The sequence below is a fragment of the Pogona vitticeps genome, chromosome 1 (assembly GCF_051106095.1).
Source record: "Pogona vitticeps strain Pit_001003342236 chromosome 1, PviZW2.1, whole genome shotgun sequence".
In the NCBI taxonomy this organism is placed as follows: Eukaryota; Metazoa; Chordata; class Lepidosauria; order Squamata; family Agamidae; genus Pogona; species Pogona vitticeps.
Window position 1 is genome coordinate 258016783 of NC_135783.1, and position 25308 is coordinate 258042090.

General features: G+C 39.5%; 1 protein-coding gene across 2 annotated transcripts in view; it reads left to right on the top strand.

Annotated features, from left to right (window-relative positions):
- Positions 1 to 25308, top strand: part of KCNQ1 (potassium voltage-gated channel subfamily Q member 1) — a 417925-nt gene that overhangs the window by 290857 nt on the left and 101760 nt on the right. For both annotated transcript variants that reach the window (XM_020788821.3, XM_078383845.1), the window contains 3 exons: positions 3553 to 3647; positions 5601 to 5647; positions 8354 to 8415. In XM_020788821.3, the coding sequence (XP_020644480.3) occupies positions 3553 to 3647; positions 5601 to 5647; positions 8354 to 8415 (204 nt within the window). The remainder of the gene's footprint in view (positions 1 to 3552; positions 3648 to 5600; positions 5648 to 8353; positions 8416 to 25308) is intronic.

A 25308-nucleotide genomic window follows, 5' to 3' on the forward strand; every position in this document is an offset into this window, starting at 1 on the left:
ATTCTGGGGTGGGATTTCTACCCTGCCAAGGGAGCTGCTTCTGTATGCTCAACTCATGCTCCAGCAACAATAGACCGATTCTCTCAATCAGGATTTTAAGCACTTCTAAAGCATTTTTAAAGATAACTTTTATACTAGTGAATCCAGTGTTTCTTTAAAAGTTTGTTTTGTATGCGTATAATTCATAATACTAACATGAATAATAAAAACTGCTCACATGGTGAACAAAGCTAAAAATATAGTTTTGGGTTCCAGTGATGACAACATGTCTGTTGTGGCTTCCACTGATGTCACCAGACACTCTTGAAGTATTTATAGCTTTATATTTCAAAGTGTTACCGCAAACTGTACACTGTGTTATACGTAATTCAGTTACCTTACTATCAATCATGAATTGTCTGTGTAATTTTCTATAATCACTTCAGAGGGCTTTCTGGCAAACAAAATAGTTCAAAGTTCTTTGTACTTCAAAGAATTTTGCGCACGCCTGTACTTGGCTATTGTTTGGTTATAGTTGTCAGAATTTCCTGTAGCTTGAATTTTCCTCTATTCTTTCCAGTTTTGACTTAGAGGGGAACACTGTGCTTGCAGCTGCTGTATGCATACAACCAGAGGAAGAATAATACTGGGCAGTAGCTGTGCACATATCTGATGTGTATATCATTCTCTGCTATGCTTTCTGCAAACACTTGGTCTGTATTATTATGCAGAAAATTCTAACTCATAATTATAATGAACATAATTATTGCTGATCACCAGTGTTCCTGACTAGAAAAGAGGAAGTGAGTAAAGAAGGCAATGGGGAAGAGTGGTAGACCACATAGATCATTTGTTTTCATCTGTATTTAGGACAAGAGGTTGCAAATGTGTGCACTTACTTAGCTCTCTCCCCATGCTAATCATTAGAGATGGACATGAACCACCAGTTCAGCCGTTTGGGCCAGTTCATTTATCGACTGAACAGGTGTTCAGCAATTCCAAGCCCCAACTACTCCAGCAGGTACCCACTTAGAGGCCATGCTTGGAGGAGGCAGGGTGGGGAAGCCATAGCACTGACTCTGAATGGGTGCCCACCAGAGGAGTTGTGGCTTGGAAGTGCCAAACACCTGTTCAGCTAACTAGCACAATGTGCTGAACCAGCAGTTCATGCCCACCTCAGCTAATCATACTTGTTGTCCACAGAAGGTCCCAGTGAATGATGCTCCTGGATTTGCTAGATAATCGCATGTAATACCTTCCCAAGAAAAGTTGTGCTTTCCAAGATAGAATGGGGCTGATCATGTTAAGTGTTACTTCATTACACATGGACATACACACAATATACTGGGGGGGGAGGAGGGAGCAGCAAAAAGTACAGTCATGGGGAGTCAAAATCACTCTATTTTCCTTCTATCTTAAAACAGCTGTGTGAGTCAGCTACACCTTCTCTTGCTACTTGCAGCTTCATCCAATTCCAAACACTTTCAGCTACAGACCCTGTGATGTTGAATGTTGGAATAAAACTTAACTGAGCAACTTGGTCTCTGCAGGGCTGTTAGAGACTTATGTTGTTTTCTACAGGGAGCACATTCCAGTCAAATGGAGTGCTCTTAAGTCCCATTCATTTCATTGAAGCAGCTATGTACACTTACCTGACTCTCTGAAGTAAGTGAGGGTTTAAAAATGCTTAACTCTGACTACTTATTATTCAGAGTCTTCTTACCTGTTGAAACACATCTGTAGATTTTAAGATGACCTAGTGTGCTTAACCCCTGACCTTCATAGATGATTTTTTAAAATGTGAACCACTTCATAATTCTGAGTTTTCTATGTGCATAATGATTCTCTTCCACTGTTGTGTTCCAAGAGCAGAGCAGATTGTGAAGGTCTGGCCTGGGTTACGGGAAGCACCTGTAGGCTCCCTGTTCCCTCTTCGCCTGGTGAATTAAATGCTGCTCACACACCCATGGGGATGGGGGCATGGAGAACAAAGCCCGCCTTTCTTTTCTCTGGTGGGGGATCTCTTTCCTTCTGGTGCGGCACCTGCAGTGAGATCCGGTTGAGCCCTAACTCATTATCAGCTACTCAGTTTTGTTAAATTGGATATATGACCAGTTCCTCAGTCATGTAGCCCTGTGGACAAGGCAGAACCCTAGTTTTCCAGATTAGGCTTCTAATATTTTAAAAAAGGATGTTGAAGTTATATAAAGCTGTTATGGTAATTTTAAGAGGTGTTTTATATGGATTGGTTTACATTTTTCATTCCTGATCTTTGTAAAGCATTTATGGTTATTAAGAGCACTTAATTCCATCCCCTGCCCCCACTTTGCATTAAAACTCCTTACAACGTTTATAAAATTATGAGAGTTCTTAAAACATTATTTAAAATCACCTTTGCCAACCATATACAGCGTGGCAGAGTACATGCTAGCGCTGTGAGTGTAAATTGAATACTCCAGCAGCACAGTTGATTTGGGGGCTGATTGGAATGTATACTACAAGAAAGAAAGAAAGAAAGAAAGAAAGAAAGAAAGAAAGAAAGAAAGAAAGAAAGAAAGAAAGAAAGAAAGAAAGAAAGAAAGAAAGAAAGAAAGAGTGAGTGAGTGAGTGAGTGAGTGAGTGAGTGAGTGAGTGAGTGAGTGAGTGAGTGAGTGAGTGAGTGAGTGAGTGAGTGAGTGAGTGAGTGAGTGAGTGAGTGAGTGAGTGAGTGAGTGAGTGAGTAAGTAAGTAAGTAAGTAAGTAAGTAAGTAAGTAAGTAAGTAAGTAAGTAGACTTCCCTACAGCCATACCAGGCTTTGGGGGCTGGAGAGTTCCCAGAGGACAACAGGAACAGTATGGATCAAAATGAAAAAGGTCATTAGCAAAACATATCTCCTGCAGATTATCTCCGGGCCTCATTTTCACTGGAGAAACTAACATTTTGTTTTTGAACATTTGACTCCTTTCTCAGTTTCACTGACTTTGAGGACCAAACAATACATTATAGGTAACCTGTCACTAGAAGAGACGATTCCTTAAATGTGATTGTGTCTGATTGTCACAGCGTGAATTCTCTTCATTCCCAATTTGCAAATTAACTTGCTTTGTTTTGGAATTGGTCTTCAGGACATAAATAGGTCCTTCCTTTGCATCTCTAATTTCTCAGACATGGAAAATTGCCTCTTATCTCTTGAACATCAACATCTCTAATGATGGATTATCTATAACATATAGTTTGACATTTCAAAGTGTAGCCTATTATCATAACATCTCTCCTGGCCTGTGTATACCTGAAAACTTCCACCTATTACCTACATCAGACTGCACATCCCTTCAGATCAGCACATGAAGCCCTTCCTATGTCCCGCAATCTTGTGACATACCTTACTGACAGGAAATGCTTTAAGGAATACATGAAATTATTTCCATTAGCTACACCTAGCCTCTACCTTTGTAAAACTGTGTGTGATAAATACAGTGAGGAAAAGTTTAACTGTCTAGCCATTCTGATCTTTCGTTTATTAACCTGGTAGATGTAATATGGTACTTGACATCGAGTTTAATAGGTTGTAATCTCTTCCCTCATTTTTACAGCAAGCTAGGAAGCCATATGATGTACGTGATGTCATAGAACAGTATTCTCAGGGTCATCTCAACTTAATGGTGCGAATAAAAGAACTTCAAAGAAGGTAAGCTATAGAAGCTATCAGTTCAAGCTTAATTTGGAAAGAAATTTAGAATTTAATATTTTTGAAAGAAAAGGAATTTAATTTTCTTTTAAAGTTGTCTTAATTTCTCTAAACATTAAGATTATTCTCTAAATGTTACATTTTTGGTAGCTGGGAAATCTAGGGCTGATCTGTGAAACAGAGGGAATATCAATTGATCCTACCAATACCTTCCTATTTGGGCCAGTAATCTGTTGAACAGATGATGATAAAGAATGCAGTATACTGGCCATAACATGGGGTAGGAAGATATAGGTAGAGAGGTATATGTGAATGAGAGGGTAGTAGAAGGAGAATGTACATTTTTATGTCAGATGGTGGGATAAGAATAATGTAAATGTTTCTGAAGGGCTACTGGAGTAACCAAAGTTACTTCAGGCAAATAAGTATGTGTTTGCTTATTGTAAAAAAAAGAATCCTCAGATAAAAGTGGAAATCATGATGTTCTGCCCATCCATCAGCTCTCTGTCATAGATTCTCCCCCCAATGGGCTAGTTCCTATCACAGCTGGAGGTGAAGTGAGAGAAAAAGGCATTAAGGAATGAGGCTCAGGGCAAGAAGTGTCTGTGTAAGGAAAGGTCAATCAGCATCTTGCCTGCCTGTTAGTTCTACCCCTGCATGTCGTCTGTGTCAACACATTACACCAGGGAAGTAAGCCTAGGATTGGGATCACTGTATTTGTCATATATAGTCTCATTTCACTCTTAGGAAAATGGAACAAGAGTGGTTTAGAATTGCAATAGAATAAGAAATAGAAAATGTGATTGTGTGGTTGGGCTTTGGGCTGTTCTCATATGCATCTTTCCTCTTCTGTTTTGTTCATCTTTGCTTATGAGATCTTTAGGACCAATGAATCCGCTCCCTAGTGTATTAAGGAATGAATGCTTGCTTTAACCCACTCCAGGCTTTTGGATCAGCTGGAACAAAAATTAAAATAAATCAGTATTGAGGTCTAGATCTAGGAACTGCCTTCTACTGGTGGACGGGCTTAGAGAAGGTACCTCCATCTAGTTTTCAGGAACCATTCCTGCCATTGCATGATAGCTTACCCTATTCCTCAGTATCTCAAGATCCTCTATATATGGCACATTTAAGTGGCTAGACAGGCTGCTGTGGTAGAGAATGGCTGGGGTGAAAAAACATTGCATGGGGTGTTGCAGATGACATAGTAGGTATATGAAAGCTTCTAATGCTGTGACTGGAAAAGAGACAGTCTTGCTATTCTATATCTCAATTTCATTCTTGATATCCAAACTATTCCTGATTTTGAATCCTACCCATAGTGAGATGCAGGATCTGGCTTCTACTTGTAGAAGAGCTCTACTCCCAAAATGTGCCTCAACCATGTTCTTCAGCAGGTGTTCCAGTGTAATAGCTCACCCTATTCATCTGGGTCCCTCACAAAAACAACCTGCACAATGTTTTAAGGGGGCTCAAGTGGATGCTGTCAGGAGGCATCTCCTTGTCCCGGGACAGAGGCACATCCTTCAAGTAGAATTTTGCAAGAGTAAAATTATTCGGACAGATATAGCTTTACTGCTTTCAGCTGACCGATTTTTAAGCATTTGTATTCTAAACTTACCGCAAACCACACCCCAGCTGCCATTCAATAAAAACTGGATTCCATTTGTGGTGAAATCCTGCCAATGTACAATTTCAGGAAGCATTAACACACACTATAGGAAGTCTCACCAGATGAGTGGCTCCTTCACAAAGACCTGTTTGGATCCAGGCACCTCCATAATATTCACAGTAGAAAGTTCAAAGGAGTGTTTCAAGTGAGCCAGTTGCTCTGTGAAACCCTATTTCTTCATAAACTGTGTCTGGAAAAGTAGCGGTGGCCACAGTTTACATTCTCATTTTGAATATGAGGACATTTTTATCCTGGTACGAATACTTTTTCTTTTTCATCAGGCTGGACCAATCTATAGGGAAGCCATCACTGTTTATTTCTGTCTCAGGTAAGTCATCATCAAAATATATCTGCATATGTTCCATGTTGGATGTGGTTCCTGACTCTTCGAGAGGAGGTCTGGACCAATACCTTCTTTGCAATATTGGTTTTAATATTGATTTCAAGAGGATAAGACAAAAAACAAAGAAATTAGACACTAATTTGCTGTAGTAGTTAGAGTCAATGAGGTATAGCAGCAAGACTGTTGGACTATGTCTCAGGAGACCAGGGTTCCATTCCCCACCCCAACCTTATAAAACCCACCAACTGATTTTAGGGGAGGCAAAATCTCTCAAACTCAGCTACTTCATAGGGTTTTTGTGAGGACCAAGTAGAGAGAGGACAGCTCTATGTACAGGCTTTAGCTCATTGGAGGAAAGTCAGGATAGAAATGCAGCCAGTAAATACAATCATAGTAGGCATCCTTCAGTCTCGAGAGACTATGGTATCGTGCTCTGTACGGAGGTCTTGGAACAGCGTCTGGTGCGGCTGAGAAGGCCAATTCGAGAGTGACAATCTCTTCCACACTGAAGGCAAATCCAATCTGTCCCCTGTCCAGCTCCCTGGTTTTGCTAGTTTCAGGACTGCCTCTTTGCCTCGGCCTGCTGAACAAGTTTCTCTTCAAATTCGGAGAGGCCATGATGCACCGCCTGCCTCCAGGCTGAACGCTCAGACGTCAAGGTTTCCCATCTGTTGAGGTCAATTCCTAAGGCCTTCAGATCCCGCTTGCAGATGTCCTTGTAACGCAGCTGTGGTCTCCCTCTCGGGCGATTTCTCTGCACTAATTCTCCATACAGGAGATCTTTTGGAATCCGACCATCAGCCATTCTCACAACATGCCCAAGCCAACATAGACGTCGCTGTTTCAATAATGTATACATGCTAAAAATTCCAGCTCGTTGTAGCACTACTCTATTTGGAACTTTGTCCTGCCAGGTGATACCAAAAATGCATCGGAGAAAACGCATATGGAACGTGTTCAGCTTCCTCTCCTGCCATGCACAAAGGGTCCAGGACTCACTGCAGTACAGGAGTGTGCTCAGGACACAGGCTCTATAGACCTGGATTTTAGTGTATGTCGTCAGCTTCTTATTGAGCCATACTCTCTCTTTGAGTCTAGAGAATATGGTAGCTGCTTTCCCAATGCGTTTATCCAGCTTGACATCTAGGGAGAGAGTGTCAGAGATTGTTGAGCCCAAGGTACACAAAGTCATGAACAACCTCCAATTCTTGCGTGGAGATAGTAATAGAGGGAGGTGAGTCCAGGCCCTGGCCCATGACTTGTGTTTTCTTCAGGCTGATAGTCCAAAGTCTTGGCAGGCCTTGCTAAAACGATTCATGAGTGGTTGGAGGTCTCCAGCAGAGTGGGCAACAATGGCTGCATCATCGGCGAAGAGGAAGTCCCACATACATTTCAGTTGGACTTTGGTCTTTGCTCTTAGTCTAGAGAGATTAAAGAGCTTTCCATCTAATCTAGTCCAGAGAGAGATACCTTCTGTTGCAGTTCCAAAGGCCTCCTCCAGCATGACAGCAAAAAAGATCCCAAACAGGGTCAGCGTGAGGACACAGCCTTGTTTTACCCCGCTTTGGATGTCAAAGGGATCTGATGTTGAGCCATCAAAAACTACAGTGCCCTTCATTTCCTCATGAAAGAACCTGATGATGTTAATTCTATCTCTCTCTTTCTCTTCTCCTATCTCTTATATATCCACTGACTCCCCCCCTCCAATCCTCTCATCGGCTCATGCAAATGAGATCCTGACTATGAGTGACAGGAGTGACGTGGGGCAATCGTCACAGTCCACATAGTCAAAGCTATGGTTTTTCTATTAGCGATGTATGGAAGTGAGAGCTGGACCATGAAGAAGGCTGACCGCCGAAGAATTAAAACTTTTGAATTGTGGTGCTGGAGGAGACTCTTGAGAGTCCCCTGGACTGCAAGGAGAACAAACCTATCCATTCTAAAGGAAATCAACCCTGAGTGCTCACTGGAAGGGCAGATCCTGAAGCTGAGGCTCCAATACTTTGGCCATCTTATGAGAAGAGAAGACTCCCTGGAAAAGACACTGATGTTAGGAAAGTGTGAATGCAGGAGGAGAAGGGGACGACCGAGGATGAGATGGTTGGACAGTGTCATCGAAGCTACCAACATGAATTTGACCCAACTACGGGAGGCAGTGGAAGACAGGAGGGTCTGGCGTGCTCTGGTCCATGGGGTCACGAAGAGTCAGGCACGACCTAACAACTAAACAACAACAACAAAAAGCATCTCTTCTTGCTTAATCACAGGGACATAATATTCACCATTGTCAGTATTCCCAAATTTTATTGGCCAGAAATACATATCATCAATTCATACATTCTGATAACCTGCAGTCACATAATATGCCCACTGAGGTACAGCTCAGACTACAGTATATTTGAAAGCAAAGTTATTCTGTAAGGAAATTGACATTTGCTAAACTGAAATGGAATAGTCTTCTGATTTAAAGCATAGTATGAAGTCAGAGGCCACTCTGTTCTTGATGCCATTAAACAGCATGTCTTGATACTATTAAAGTAATTAAAAAGCTGCTCTTAATGTAGTAAAATTACCCATCTGTCAGCAGTATTCAATAAATTCACTCTAGTAGGCTAGTTAAATGCAGTCACATGACTCCATTCTATATGATTGTAACACTTGATATTCATCTAAAAATGTTCTTTCTGTTAGAAAAAAACAAAGACCGAGGAACTAATACAATTGGTGCCCGTCTGAACAGAGTTGAAGACAAGGTAGGCCTAAATTAGACTGTCAATTAATAAAGATTATGCCTTTATACATGATGCAAACTTAAGTCACAGATGAAAACTTATATATTGATTATATTTTAAAATAATACAATTTTCAGTGTAATCTCAGATAAGATGTTACAATACGAAATCAGAGATATTTTATGTGAAAGGATAATAAACCTTGCACAAAACCAGCATAAGTTTCAAAAGAGGGAAGCAGTGGACATAATATGTAGGGTTTCCATGAACCTACACATGCAGTTAAGAATTAGTACTGGGTGTGTTTGGAATTACTGCGATTTTCTCATATGTTAATCTTTTTCTATAGCAATTTCACTGTAAAAGCATGACTCAATGATAATGCTAGATTGCTATTGGTGGGGCATGGGGTGGGGGAGAGAACTACTGGCATCTGTTGATATAACCTGATTACTGCCAAATAGTTAAGACAGCCCTTGCCAGTAGACCTGAAATCAAATAAAAACAAGTCAAAGAAACAGGGTTAAACAAATTTAACTGAAGCAGCTGGAAAAATGCAAAAGTTCGTGATACCTTTTATTGGACCACTAAAAATTTAAACAGATAGCAAGCTCTCATGGATGAAATTCACTTTCTCAGGCCTTAAGCATGCCTCCTTCCTGGATGGTGCAGATTTTTTTCCCCAGAAATTGATATTATATATCTGGGAGAGATGATCAGTTCTTGTGAGGCTCAACTGTGCCTGTACTCCAAGGATGAAAGAAGCTTGAAAGAAGTATACCTACGTTTGGCTGCATTCTGTTCCTGTCCCTTTCTTTCTCTTTTTTGCTGAGGTTGCCACATATGGGACTTGTATTTTGCATAGCTCAAAATGCAGTAGGTCCAACAGGAGTTATGACAAGTGGACCAGAGCAAGCCAGATGGCTGACTGGATACCCTGATACACCGTGTTCCTGGAATACACAAAATGTTTCTTGGTGACAATAAAAGTCCAAAATGTACTAACCACAGAGGGCACAGTAAAATCCATCCCACCTTGGTTCTCAATTTATCTTCCTCACTAAGTTGATTTCCTGACATAACTATTGTCCTGCAAAGTTGAGTGTGAACTCCATTATGAAACAAATGGAACCTGCTCCAAAAGGTTGCTATGTATCCCCATTACTTAAGAGGAACGTTTCTTTTGAGGGTCTCTAGCTAGCCTGGGAGAGGAGCTTTGTGGTGCATTTCAGGATTCTTATGGGGGAATTCTGAGAGAGAGAACTGGGGAAGGACACCTCTTTTCTTGCTCACCTTATTAAGGTGTTTTTCTGCTGGGCTGTCTTTAGCATTGCTGAACTCAGTTCTAAAACAGAGTCCTTTACTGCTATATATTAAAATGAGGACATCTCTATATAGAGTGAAGCATGTAGTTGTGGGGGCGGGGGAGGTGGGATTCATTTCCTTCCTGCTAAAACACCCATGAAGAGTGCTGTGATGGGACTTTTTAATCATTCAGTATGCTTTCTCCCAATTTGAATCCCTCCTTCCAGCATATTTAGCATAAACTTTAAAGGGTTTAGTTAGATTCATGCCAGTTTTCTCTCTTGTTTTCTACTGATCTTTATATATAAAATGATCTGATTGCTCCATAAAGATTGATTTTTCCTGGTTGCAGCTAAAGTTCTGCCTTGGGGTCAGTTCACCATAAATAAATTATGTAATTATAACATCAATTAAATAATAATATGTGTATCTGAAATTTCAGTATGGTGGCTGTTATAATTTGTTTTACAAGTGAGCAAGTAGATTTCAATGGGAGAAAATAACATAGCCTCATGAACAATTTGCTAAACTTAATCTCCAAGTTTCTTTGATGTCCATCAGCCAAATATGGAGTTCTGTTGCGCCAACGTAGTGCAATATGTGGCTACAATTATTAGATTCAGTCCTGCAAAGATCAGTAGTACTTATCCCATATAACTGAAGCAGGATGTCGTTCTAGGACCATCTGATCTTGCAAGAACTGTAGCTTGGTTCTCTGGGGGAGGGGGAGGTCAGGTGACCTTGAAGACTATGGGTGTAAAGATTCACTACTGCAGTTTTGGAGGAGAAATTCTGTACTTCCATGCTTTGAGATACAGTAATGAGAAGCTCCTTCTTCAGTTGAACTGAAAGAGGAAGGCCTTTAGTGAAATGTAGTTGACTTTGTGACAATTGGTAATGCATTCTTTAATGAAGTACTGAGAACTAGGAATGTACATGACAAAAACTTTCATTTTTGCTTCATTCTGAGTTATTTCAGGAAGTGCTTCTTTTTTGTGTATGTCTTTTGTGTACTAGTTCTTTTGTGATATACAAAAGGGACCAGCTCTTTTGGGTTCCTGTTTTCTCCAGGCAGCAACAGTACAATCAAACAATAAACAAAACAGTCATTAAAAACCCACCAAAATGCATGCACTTTTTACAGATGAATTACAGTATATTATTTGCCTTCTCTTCTTTGAGTCCAGTGCAGGGTCAACCAGGCAAGAAAACAAAAAGAGATTCCAAGAAAGTAAAGAAAGAGAGCTTAAAAATCCCCCCAAAAGGGGACCCACCACATGCATAATAATGTCAAGTCAGCAATCAGGGTGGATTTGATTTAAATCAAATTAACTGCTGATAGGGTGTATAAAAATCAATGATTTCTAAAAATCAAACTGATGATTTAAACCGGAAAAAAAAATTTAAAAAAAATTCAATCATGATTTAAACCAATTTTTATCCATTCTGTCAGCAATAAAGAATGAAAAGATCCAAGACAAAGCACAGGCAGGCAAGAGACAGCCAGGGACTGGAGTGCAAGATGGAGGGTGCGGAAGGAACAAGTCTAGTGAAACAAAGAAGTAACAGTAGAATGCTCTTACTGAGTTCCAGTGAACAATCCAGGTCCTTTTATGTCTTGAAAATTCCTGCTTCTCTCCTCCTCTATGTTCTAATGAGCTGCTAATTGCAGGTCTCACTAAAAAGTAAAAATCTCCTAGCAGTGTAATTAGTAATGAATGTGTTTCAGGATTCAATTATTCCTACATGTCTGCTCAGCTGTAATAAAAATATCAATAATGATTCTGTTTTGCTGTTTGAAAACATTTGTTGGTCAGAGGTAGTGTTTTGAGAACATCTGAAGTCGTTTTTAAAAATTCCTTTTAAATTGTGAAGTTTTTCTTTGCCATTAGCAGCGTCAACCTATGAGAGTCTTCTCTCCTTCTCTTTACTCCAGGAGTAACTACTGTTTCTGTTTGTGTAGTTCTAATAGTCTGGCTACCACTTTAAAGAGAAAAGCAATAACATTAGGAACCAGTTCCTATAGCTTCCAGTTTGGCTGTGATTCATTCTCTGAGATTCTTGTGATGCAAGATTAGAGAAAATAAGTTATAAATATTCAGTAGGAAGACAATATGAAGTGCCCAGGTGTAACGACCACAACAAGAGAAGTTGTCCTCTGATTTGTCATCTGTGTGATGTTAGTGATTGTGCTAACATAGGAGGGCACACTGTTATGCTGTAAATGTTGAGCCTGCGACATAACTGCACTGAGGTGTAAGAAATTACATTTCAGACAGCAATGCTGGTATTTTACTGTTCCTCTATAAGAAATAATGATGCAGCAGGAGAAGAGTAAAATTCAAAATCTTAGCTATAAGGACTTATTCCAGTGTTCCTTTTGTGTTTGCCTATTTAATAGTTGGGATGAGGGGAGAAAATGGCTGAAACGGAGTCTTTGAGGGAAAGCAGATGGGGTTGTTATGCCTAGCTTTGTGATGTGTTTTGCAGGGGGTGGAATACACATGATGTGCAACTCTATTAGAGAGATGCTCCCATATGGGCACATTAACAAGTTCATTGAGAAAGAACTATCTTTCTCTATGCTGTGACATAGCAACTTTTTCACCCTATTTTTAACCAACTAAAAGTACCATGGGGACAAATATAAAAATGAATCAGGATACTCATTAAATATCCCTGATTCGTCAGATATTCATTGCTTTGTATTCTTGAGGCCCAGAAACTCCAATGAATATGAAGCAATGAATATGACCCTTTTATATTCATCCCTTCATTCCCTATCTGATTATGCCCTTTCGGATCAGCTGTTCCTTGGGGGCATAAGCAGAGAGGGGTTTTCCTTTTGGGCAGCTTGCTAAAGCCTGCCTGAAGTGAATCCCAACCCCCCTGGGGCTGGGAGATGGCTTGATTCCCCTTTCCTTCTCTTCCTATGCCCGCAAGGCATAAGAGGAGGAAGGTATTAAAGAGGGATCAAAGGGATCCCCCAACTGCTGCGGCTGTGTGATCGTGTTGATCCATGCCTTCCCTCCTCTTGCTATACCATGAACCAAGATGAAGTGCCATTTTGGTGCTTCATCCCCATCTCTAAACATGATGAATACTTTGGTGTATTTTGGAATATTTCATTTCTTGTCATACTCTGTCTTAGTATTCTGGTGGGTATGTTCTGTTTGGGCTGCAGTGACAACCTTCATGCGTGTCCGTAGTAGAGTTGCTATCTGTGTGACAGCATACACTCTTGTGAGTACGTTCTCATCCATATATCTTCTATGTCCCAACTATGTGTCTGGTCTTATTGTCTCTCTTTGACTTTGTATAAGCTGTCACGATGATATATTGATAAATACGTTGTCTAGAGGGGCGGGGTAAAATTGAATAAATAAATAAATAAATAAATAAAATAAAGCAGCATGAAAACTATGACCATTCTTGGGGATGTGGCTTGAGACTCCACTGCCAGGATCTGACCTCATAATACGTTTGACTGACTCTGTTCCTTCCCTCACGCTATGATGAGATTAAGAGCTGATGTCAAAGGGGTATTGTATTATCATGAATTATCACAAATCTCCTCATTTCCTCTTAGTAAGTGTTGAGATAAAATGAGTGAGTGTGTTGCATGCCACATGGCAGACATGGGCAAAGAGGCTTTGGTGATCATGGATGTGGCTTCATCTGCTGAGCTTGTTAATGTGCCCATATGGGAACATCAGATATTTACACAACCTGTAGCAAGTCATATGACCAAAAAAGGCAGGGGGGACTATGGGTGTGACTACATTGGTCCTTTTGGTGTGGGCTGGTGTGATCCAAATAGGGCCACTTGAGGTTGAGTGCAGGAATGATATGCCATTTGGCATGATCCTTGCATCCAAATGGCATATTGGCCTCAAGCGACCATCCAGGTCCTTCTGCTGTCAAATGTCAGTTGAACACATTCCCTTTCAGTTGAACATTTTAATTGAAGGGGAGGAGACATTTAACAAAAAAAGGGGGATCAGCATTACAAAGCTGTGAAAGAGCTCCTCCTCCACTGTACAAGAAAGCCAAAAGAAAATGGTGAGAGGGAGGCAATGAGCAAAGGCATCTCCTCTGTCCTGTGCTTGGAAAGGAAGAGAGAGGAAGAAAGAGGGAGGGAGACAAGAGGGGGAAAACACCCAATTGAAACAAGTCAGGTGGATTTTTCCCCTCCTAGCTACTGGTCATGTGTGTGTGTGTGCGTGTGTGTGTGCATGCGCGTATGTGTGTGCCAAGAGAGGTGATGCACAAAGTGGGAAGAGCATGAATGGCTCCTACAGTTGTCAGAGGAAGAAAGATGAGAAGCATCTTATTGCTTGAGACCTCACTATAAACCTTCCAATCAGAAGTGAAATTATTATTTTTGCCTATGCTGGACTATCACTGATGCACTGAATCACTTGGATTATTTTTTAAAAAATCATTACCTTGCATATAGCGTCAATTGAGAAACTACCTGCAGCCATGGTTTCAATCAGCATGTCACACAAAGGCAAAAAAAGTTTTTTAACTTTAAGTAATTCAGCACAACAGTGATAGCCTAGCAGATTTTTTTTAAAATAATGATTTCATTTCTCCTGCAGAGAAATTAGGAAATAGGGAAGTGTTCATTTTGCCAATATCCTGAAAGGAATCACTTATTAAGCTTCTTCATGATACCAGACATTGACAGCAGACAGGGTCTTGGCAGCTTTGACAGCTGCAAGGCTCTATTTTAACCCACACTGGGAACAGACTTAACCAGAGCATCAAAAAAAAGGTGCAGATATGTGTGCTCTGGGGGCAAATTGGTCCACTCTTGCAATTATGTTGTGGGGTTGGCAAGAGCAAATTAATCCACCCTTGTAATGCACCAAACAATGGGACAAGTGCCCATCTGCAGACTAGCATGAAAGGGGTTTGTGAAAAGTTGTGATAGGAACTGCAAGAGAAAGAAATTAGCATACAGTGGGATGCAGCTCAGTAATGACTGGTATCCATTTTCCATCTTTGTAAGATGTCCTCCAATTGAATGTGTTACACTGAACTGAACAAACATTCTGAATATCTACACCTTTGATTCCTTTCATCTAGTTCCCCCAATAGGCATCTCAATGTACAGGAAGGGAACAAATGACATTACTACTTGCCTGCACACTCTAATGATACCCACATGGGTTCTTATGTTTCAGCGTACTCAGAGATAATTAGATCTGGGTAGACAGTGCAATGGGGGACAGTATAGCTGTAATTCACCTTATAATTATTGAAATGCTGGATTTTGAATAATTTTAAATAACAAGTTTGAAAAAATATTTTCAGCTATCAACATTTAAAAATATTTTCAGCTATCTGCTGTCAATGTCTAGTATCATGAAGTAGCTGTCCAACAAACTGCATGCAATAGAGCACAGACAGAGTTCTGACTCCTGTCCTCTGAAGATGCCTGCCACAGAGACTGGCGAAACGTTAGGAAGAAAAACCTTAAGAACATGGCCAAACAGCCCGGAAAACCCACAACAACCATTTTCAGCTATATTGAAAATACAACAGACTACTCAAATTGTAGGAAGAAATCTACATATATTTAGAATGTGCATTGTTTCTCTAAATGATGGGAAAAAAATTAAAGTGAAAAACTTTAGGAAACGACAGGCAAATAAAATAAACCATACTGTTTTGTTTTTAAGAAAGTATCTATTCTGGGAACTAGTTGTTTGTGTCTCTATTTCTGTAAGCAACAGAGCAGAGAAGAAGGCCTACAAATGTGAAGTGACTCAGTATTCATTTAAACCCTGCAAATCCTGTTTTGTCTAGTGTTCCAAAGATAAACTGATGATGAAGCCAGGATTTGAAGCTAAGCACACAGTGTTCTTGTACATACTCTGCTTGTATCTGAGGGGCAGTGAAAAATGAATGGTGAATATGTATGGGTGTGTGTGTAAATGTACAGAAATATTCCAATGAGTTTATTTTAACATAAACTTTCTTGTAAGCAAGATCATGCACATCATAGCCCATCAAGTTTCTTTTGTTTTAGAAATGGCTTTATGGCTTTTAAATCTCGGATGCAAGACATAATTCAAATTTAAAATGAGACATTGGAATCTAGTCTGTTTGAATATGATAGTAAAATAAAATAACATCCAGCTGGGTTAAACTTGTTATAATAATTAGGTAAGAATATAATAAACAGAGGATTTGCCTGGCAAATCACAGTGAAGAACTTTCTCCTCTCCATTCTCCCGCAAATTGATGGGTGTGCTCCTACCCCCAAATGTATTCATTGCTGCTTTTCCAGGCCTTAACCTGTCTAGCAGAAGTCTTACTGGCTCACACCCTAGGCATCCTGTCTCCTGCAGGGACCAACCAGGTACCTCCAGACACAAATTTAAAGTATTTACTTTTTTGGAGTAAAGTTCACAAAATCCAGCCACAGAACATAGTAGCTGGGAGATTCTGAGAGTTATAATCCAAAAAAGTAATATCTTCAACCTCTGCTACAGGAAACATATATACTGGGGTTGAAGGTAGAAGTGTTTTCCTTCTTTTGGTGCCATATAACATTTTATGTAGACACACATAGAGAAGTTGGTACTAAGAAGACATGTACAACAGGGGGGGATTAAAGTTATCGCCTCTCAACTGCATTAAATAAGAAGATAAATGTTTGTCATTTCCCATCGTATACATTTGGCACTTTGTGGAGTAAACTCTTCTAAGAGGAGATGGTAGACTAAGCCTCTGGAAAAACAGAAAGAATCCCCTTTTACCCAGGCCAGGGATAAGTATGAAAGCAGAAGAGCCTTGATGGATCAGATCAGGGATGTAGTTACCTCTTTATGATGTTACCAAATGTGTCCAGCCAGATGTGTTGAGGGCACAGGAAAGAGTGTATAAAAGAGAAATGGCAGCCCTTGTGGTACAGAAGGAAGGTGGACTGCTTTGTAGATAAAGAACAGATTCCAGTCCATCTACAGGTTCAGTTGCTATGCCGGATATAAGCCAACAGTGCAACTTGAACTGAGGCAAGAAGAGAAAGGTTTATTATTCTATTTATGATGTTCATAAGTCACACTGGAAGAAATGGTTCTCGGGGTACTCATTGCATATGGGCCTTACACAGTCTTCAAAGAAATCTGGGAATACTGAAAAGACAGCCAACTGCTATTTTGTCTTTCTGTTTGGAACACAATTTGGAATATTAACCTTAGCCTCAGAACTGCAGAGTTGGAAGTGACTCTATGGATCATCAGGTCCAGCTCCTGTCAAGGAGGCCCAATGGGGAATCAAACTTCCAGCCTCTGGCTCCACAGACAGATATCTAAATGACTGTCATCCCCTCCTACATCTGACTTCTTTCGTGCATGTTTGTCTATGAATGAGAATGCCTGGGGGATGGGGGGAGTTGCTTTAGAAACTCAGATGTTATAACTGCATTCAAAGAAGCAAGTTACTAGTAGCTTATAACCCTATTTTTATTTAACATCTGGAACTATGCCAAAGAGTTTTAAGTTGCATATATAAAAAGCAAACTGTATTCATTCAGGAAATAACCAGGCTTGATACATTGAATCTACAGGGAGGAAGTTAGAAAAGTGTGAGATGGAGTGAGGGACTTCTTCAGCAATTAAAATCAATTTTGTTTTCCTTCAGTTTTAAAATGGCACCTATTTTTAAGCTAGTTGCTCCCCATCCCCACCCCCAAATTTAGAACAAGAAGAATTTTTACAGGAGTCATTGGAGGAGACTCTGGGTGTGAGGTTTTCATCTTTATTTTATAACATGACGCTATTGGGGGGAAACGAGTGAGGTGAAAATTAGTAGGAAATGCCTTTGGAATTCACATAGATGTGATGAGACTAGACTGAGCTGCTGTAACTGACAAATTACTAGTGTTTACATCTCCATGTTACTCTTTCCAGTCTGTGGTATGAAAAGGATGACATGTCAAGAAATAGATGTATCCCCACCCCTTTTGCCTCTTTGATTCAAGTTCCACAAAAACCATTTGCAGAAGAATAGCAAAGCGAATATGTGCTTTTACAAACAGAACCAAGAGACCTGAGGCACCTTCAAAGGTAAAAAAAAGTGGATATGACTATGGGTATGAATATTATGGCCTCACCTTTAACAGACTAAAGTCTACTGCCACATCATATGGGTGAAAGCAGTTGCAGATAAATGGTTGGGTGTGCCAGCTGTGAGTAAGAGAGAAATGAAATGCAAAAAGTACAAACAGTAGCAGCTAAAAGTGGGTGAATAGTTCTGACTTACACAAAAGGGAATTGTTTTAGGTAGACTTTTGGCTGTTTCCAATTCTGTGATCCTACACAAGAGTTCCATTCAGGTTGAATCTAGCTAGCTATTCTGTCAGTTTTCCTTCTGCATAATAACTAGCAGAGGCTGCAGGCTACAATGGAGTATTCCCTAGACAGAGTGAAATCATCTCTTTCTTGCTCTCTCTTGCTCCTTTTCCTTCACCATTTCTAGACATCTCTGTGCCCCATAAATATCAGAAATGTTACCCTTCAGCATAAGTGATGGATGCTTTTGTGCAGGTGCCACATCAACTCTGTGAAATGAAGCTATTTTTGTCTTGCTCAAGTAAAGGAAAAAAGTGGAAGGGAGAGAACAAAGTTAGAGTCTCATGTGTAGGCTAGGTAAAAGGTATGATGCAATGTCAAATGGTGTCATATAATCCTCTTTCAGTAACAATAGGCTATTGTGCAGCATTGACACCCAGGTCAGCTACTACAGAGCTGTTTCTAAGATCCAGCCTGACTGCTGATGACTCCTCCTGGCAAGAGTTTATGAAAGCATTTTACAAGGCGCATAGTCAGCACTTCAGTTTTTATATCAAGGACATTTAATCTGATCCTTTATGTTCTTCCATTCTGCCAGCTTATTCACTGTTTATACAACTATGTTATATACAAGTGAACACTTTGACTTTGTATTGTAAAGACAGATCAAAGACACTATCCATTGTAGGTTTTTATTGCTAGGAAGTGGGCATTGGGAGAGAAGAGGAAATTGAAGTATGCATCAAAAGCTTTCTGGAGCAAATTGGTTTCTCTCAGGCCATATCCAGATAGTTGTTTTGAAAGCAAAGAAATGTGTGTCATACATTTGTATCCTGCAGTTCATGCCTAAATGTATCCATCCACGTTGCTTCCTCGCTTGCTCCTATTTATCAAAGCTAGGTTCTATGGACAGCATGGAATTGCTTCAGTTCATTAATCATGTGGGAATATGAAGCTGGCAATAGGGATGTGATGAAGCTTGTTGCATATTCTACACAAAGGTCTTTTTACCTCCGTAAAATTCATTTTGCTAGGTTGTTTCCCAGGCTATTGCAGAATCTATCTAGTATATCAGATACATAAGAATGTGCTACTCTTAACCATGAAAGAGGTAAGTCAATAAGTCTTCTCAGAATTTACATTCCATCCTTGTCCAATCTCAGTAAAGGCCAAGCTCCAGGTAGTGGGGTTCCAGCACCACAAAACTCAGCTGTCAGTTCAAGCGGCTTGGAGACAAATGTTAAGTGCAAGTTAGGTAGGGCTCCAGATCCAAGACAAAAAACAAGCAAACACTTGGGGGGACTTGATACTAGTGAAGAGATGTTCAAAATAAAGTCAGGCTCTGAGACTAAGCCTGTTTAAGGTGTACTGGACAGGAACAGCCGGAGCTTGGATGTAACATGTTGCAAATAACAACATTGAATATGACACATGCTTTTACAAGGTAGTGAGCGCATAACTACAGTCATATTTATAAAATGTATCAACTGGTAACATTTGTCTCCTTTTTTGGGTAACAAGTACAGTCATGCCTCGCTTTATGATTGCCCCATTTAACGACGAATCCGCTTCACGACAATGTTGTTGTGATCGCTTTTGCGATGATCGGTTTCCTGCTTCAGGAACCGATTTTCGCTTTACGATGATCAAAAACAGCTGATCGTTGGGTTTAAAAATGGCTGCCGGCTGAAGAAAATGGCCCCCCGCTGGGCATAGGGATGAATTCCTCGCTGCACAGGCATGGAAAATGGCCGCCCCTATGGAGGATCTTCACTGGACGGTGAGTTTCCAGACCATTGGAATGCATTGAATGGTGCTTTTTTACTTCGCTTTATGACGTTTTCACTCTACATTGATTTCGTTGGAACGAATTAACATCGTCAAGCGAGGCACCACTGTAATATATTCATTATTTATTGTTGCACAGGAAGTTTTCTGGAGATGTTTTCAAGTGCTAAAGGTATTTTCTCACCTTTTCTTGATTTTGTTTCCAGAAAAGTTGAAAAGTAACAGCCAAACTCCAATTGTGAAGTATCTGTGCATAAGGAATATTGTGGTTTTCTCAAATTTTGCACCATCTGTTGCATCCCAGGCCATGTGACAAAATGCACAACTGAACACATAACGAGGCATGTCTGAGCACAGAGTAGACAGCACAATCACACATACTGGTTGTGTGATTTCTGGTGTGTGTTGCACAACCCCAGCAGGATTCTACCCAGGAAGTTACATAGATTACTTAAACAAGTTGTTAGTAGCAGTGAGTTACTTTAGGGGCTTTCCAATTACCCACACAACTTCCTTTTTAAAAAGTAACTTCTTAAGTTCTGAGAATTTCTCCTGGGTTGAGGTGTGATTGAATGCTCAGACAGACTAATACTGCTGTCCTTAATGTCTCCCTGCTACACGTAGTTCAGTCTGTCAGACTTGCACTAGGAACAATGACCCAGGAAATAAAGCTTTTGGAGCCTGTTTCAGATTTTGCTTCAAAATATGCACACAGCTTCTTAACAAATAATTCTGTTTGCTGGTCTTACAGAGCTCTCATTCTTACGTCCTTTCTATTTATTTTGCCACATAGCTTCTAATTCTGATTCTGAATGTCTTGGATCCAGTGTGCAGTGTGTGTTGTCTGAGACAGTGCAATGGGTTGCATTTGCCATGAGACCTAGCATGAGATGCTTTTGATGTATAAAAATCAGGGCCATCCTAACCTTTGCAAAACCAGATATTTTTATTAATTATTATTAATAACCTGTTTAAAATTATACTTCACAGTGCCGTTAATTTTTTTAAACATTGAAACTCTATAAAATCTGGCGGCGGGGGGGGGGACCAAGAGAGCTAGTTACTAATCTGGCAGGGATGGTTTTAGCAAGAAACTTTGGAAATCTTTTCCCTCTACTGAAACATTTAGCTTGAGTAGAAGCAAGATATAATCCTTCAAGATAATACAATGATTAATTAAGGATTTAAAGGTGATTAGGGGTATTATGGGGTGGAGCCATGCTTCTCCTTTGACCTTTCCATTTCAGTTTAATTAGGGTGCAATTTCAACCATAATTTTATTTCAGCAGCCTGTTACATTCAGGCTGCACACAACTCAAGTGATTAAAGTCTGTCTGTTTTTCTATAATAGTCGCCGCCCTCCAAAAACAAAAAACACCACTGTAACTGTATATTTTAGACTAGAGAACAGTTGAATTTATTCAGCAAAGGATTGGCAACAACATATGGAAAATTATTCATTATTTCTAGTTAATGAGATTAGTGTCTAGAAACAGCCAAAGTTTAAAGTTCTCATTGACTGCTAGAGGGGTGCATGTTATTTTCTTGATGAATCTGTTACAACCCAAGAGAAAAGGAGAGGAAGAACCCTCAATGCTTTGTAAAGAAATTTAACAAAACTATAGAGACCTAAGTCAACTGTGGGATTGTTGTTGTTGTTGTTTTTACATTACATAACAGAATAGTAAGGGAAGAAGAGGCTGTATCAGTTTATGTGGCTGATCAGATAAAGTTAATTGAAGTGGCTGAGACATTTGGAAATGACCTAAGTGTGCAGACAGATGTGTGTTGTCGGGGAAGTGATACATCTTAAGAGAGATTTGATGCCAAAGGAAATGTAGTTGGTCAAACAGAATAAAATAGGAATGGAATGTCTGGGTTGTTGTTGTTTTAATTATGAAGACAACAAAGGTCTTTTTACAGATAAGGAGATCCTAACCATGGAAAAATGCAACTTAAGGGCAAGTTTAGATTTTACAAATAAGGAAGAACAGAGGAAGCACATTATCCATGAAGCAATGGGCAAAAGGGAAGAACTCTAAATCTCCTCCCACAGTGAATTTATACTTCCTTGTCACATTTTACAGTATTTTATAACATCCAAAACTGTTATAATGGGTGCACTAATCCTGAACAGTCAGCTAATTTGCCGTGATAATATGTAAAAATCTTCCAGAAGAAACAGATGCCTTAAATAAAGATGAGGGGAAATGTATGGAGAAAACAGGTGACTGCCGATCTGGGAAAGTCAGTGAAAAATCAAAGGGAGAAATACACAAAACCTTTTTCATTTTATTGTTCACAGAATAGACACATATGGGAAAATTAGATGTATTGTTCCATTGTTTGACAAATAGATGAACAATTCAAAACATTTTGACCACAGTCATTTTTGGCATCTTTTGAAGTAAGGGTGAAGTAGATTTGGGCACACTAAAAATGGCCTCAGTTTACATATTTATGCTTTGAATTAATGCACAGTAAGATGGCACAATAAGATGCGTAATTAATGCAAAGTAAGGGACATGGTGGCGCTGTGGGTTAAACCACAGAAGCCTCTGGGCTGCAAGGTCAGAAGACCTGCACTCGTAAGATCGAATCCACGCAACGGAGTGAGCCCCCATCGCTTGTCTCATTGGAGGTTGGTTGCTATTTTTTCATATTGTTCTTCTGTTGTCACAGTGTTTGATAGGGTTAGAAATGTAATAACTTACGTTTTTGTTTTCTTCTAAGAATCATCTGAAGAAATAATATTTTTGCACTTTCTGACTTTCAGATAAATTGGTATTGGACTATTCCTTGTATTTCTTTTTTATTCCTAAGGCCACATAACTGATATCCAAGACAATAGTAACTTAACATAATATTAATCATTAGTATCTGACCTAATCACTGATATTAATATCTCATCACTAGAATGAATTCCTAGAAGGCCATATTAAAATGATTGTTGTGAATAATTGTGCTGATTACCTTTGAGTTTCCTCAGCATTCTTCTGTTGTCATCACTTCCTGAAGCTTTATTTTGGATAATATATCAAAAAGAAAATATTTTAAAAGAATTAAACGTATTGTATTAAAAACAGTAAATAAAATATGATTATGATGTTTTAATATATTTTATGATTTTATATATATATTTGTAAGCTGCCCCAATTAGACACTGTCTAGGAGGCGGGGTAAAAACCTAATGAATGAATGAATGAATGAATGAATGAATGAATGAATGAATGAATGAATGAATGAATAATCATTCCTTAAAAAATGTTATCAGAATATTCACATGTAAAGAGAAATACAATACCTTCACCTATTTCCAGTACAGGTGCATGTCCTCCTAAAAACCAGCAGCGTTTTGTAAATCTTCCTGACTCATATATTTATAGATGGCCCTAGTTCCCAAGAATGCATGCAAGACACTCCTGTATTAGAGGAGATGTGGCTCTCCAATCAAACATCACATGATTAATCTCTTATTTTAACTGCCTCTTCCAGGACCACAAAATAAAGGCAGGACAATTTCCAGGCCTTGATCCTGGAATTTCCAGTGTCCTGGGAAGAGTGGTTCTAGACTTTGTAGTACAAACCTGTGTTCATGATGGTTGGTAGGAAAGGACTGTTATTATTTCTTGTGTAAACTGATCTGGATTATCACTCTGTCCCTCTTGGGAAGCCTAAGGTGCCCCTTTGGATATTGTTGGATTGCAGCTCCCATCATTGGTCAGCATTGGCTGTGCTGGCTGGAACTAATGGAAATTGCAATCCTTTGCTTATTCCTGACATAAAATGGCATTTCAGCTGCTATAGCTTGACCACTAATCACACTGCTGCAGCTAAAGCGAACCATTTGAAGTTAAACCGCCCATTATATAAAGAAAAATACAGCCATATGCCATTACTACATTTTTAAAAGCAAAGTGTGTATTTTCTGGAAATTTTAAGACAACAGCAGTAGAGCAAGGAATTCTATAGCTGGAAATGCCATGAACCTGTCATAGCCCTCTTGTTCTGTGTCAGGCAGCACATTTCCTTAGTTAAGTGTCATTGACTATGCATATCATGATTGAGTCCTTGTGCCCTTTCTAACTAGCTAGATAGCATCTTCAAAGAATGGACTCTGAAGTGGAACTAAAATGCCAAGAGGAAGCAAACAGATAAAAAGACGCTTAATACATTATCTTGCTTTAGGTAACTTTAGCACAAGCCAGTTATGGAAAATTGCTCAGTTCTTTCCTGTTCCTTAAGGAGGAAGTTGCAAACTAAGTCTTCAAACACTCTGCTAATGTGAGATGGTTTTTCCTCTTTTTTATATATTGTAATGCTCATCTGAGGCAAGTAAATCAAGTGAAGCTATAAAACATTTCATATTTTCTTGTAGTGGTGCCTCCTTCCATTCCCTAAAGTCATTTCTAAAGTCAACTGGAAAAAGGAACAGCACTTATATTTACATGAATCAGAATCCAGAAGCAGTATCCAAAGTTTATCAGAGATGACACTATTGTCTCTGCTCGCCGGAACAGGGATACTTTTCCCAGCATTTTGGGGTTCCATAAAAAGTTTTTACCTATTAGGAAGAAATTCAAATAGAAATGCAGCTTGAGGGCCTCCACAACAGCAAGTGAGGACTTTTGTTGCTGCCCTCCCTCTAAATAGGCTTTTTGATGTAGTTTTCTTCCTCCAGGGCTCTCTTGGGGTCAACATACTCAGACATCCAGCCTGATTTAAACTAACATTGCACGCCTGTTCATGTTTACTCAGAAGTAAGCACTAATATGTTTCGGGGAATTAATATTTAGTACGTTCTGTAGAATATTGTAGACCTCTCTACTCAAACATAAATTTGATTCAATTAAATTGGATTTAATAGCAGGTTAATGAATAAAGTTACAGATAGAGTTCTCTGAAATGTTAGGAGAACCATGTTAGTCTTTTGCAAGAGAAACAGAAAAAAGCTTTGTGTCATCTTAAAGACTATCTTGTTTTATTTGACTTACATTTCTGTAGTTTTCAGCTTACTGAAATCCATGAAACTTACTACAAATAATTTTTCCCATTTCAAAGATGCTATAGAATCTGTTGTTTCAGCCTGCTGCTTATCATGGTTTCATTTGCAATCAATATCTGAAATCCTGTAATAAGTTACAACTAGAGTTGGCCCACTGAAGCAGTGGAATTTATAGAGGTGTTAACTCACCAACTCCCAAATGATTCAGTGGGCCTACACTAATAACTAAATAGTTGCTAATTACTGTTGGATTTCACCCATTGATACTTGAGCTAGTCATACGTGTTTAACATGGATTTTAATGGCTGCTGCGTGCAAGTAGACTAGATCCCAGTCATAAGTTGCTACTGAGTGCAGGAAAAAGCATATTAGAATAAATAGTGTGTGTATATGTATGTATATGTATGTATGTGTATATATGTACAGTGGTGCCTCGCTTAACGAGCGCACCATTTAATGACGAATTTGCATAGTGACGCATTTTTTGCGATCGCATTAGCGAAGTTTTTT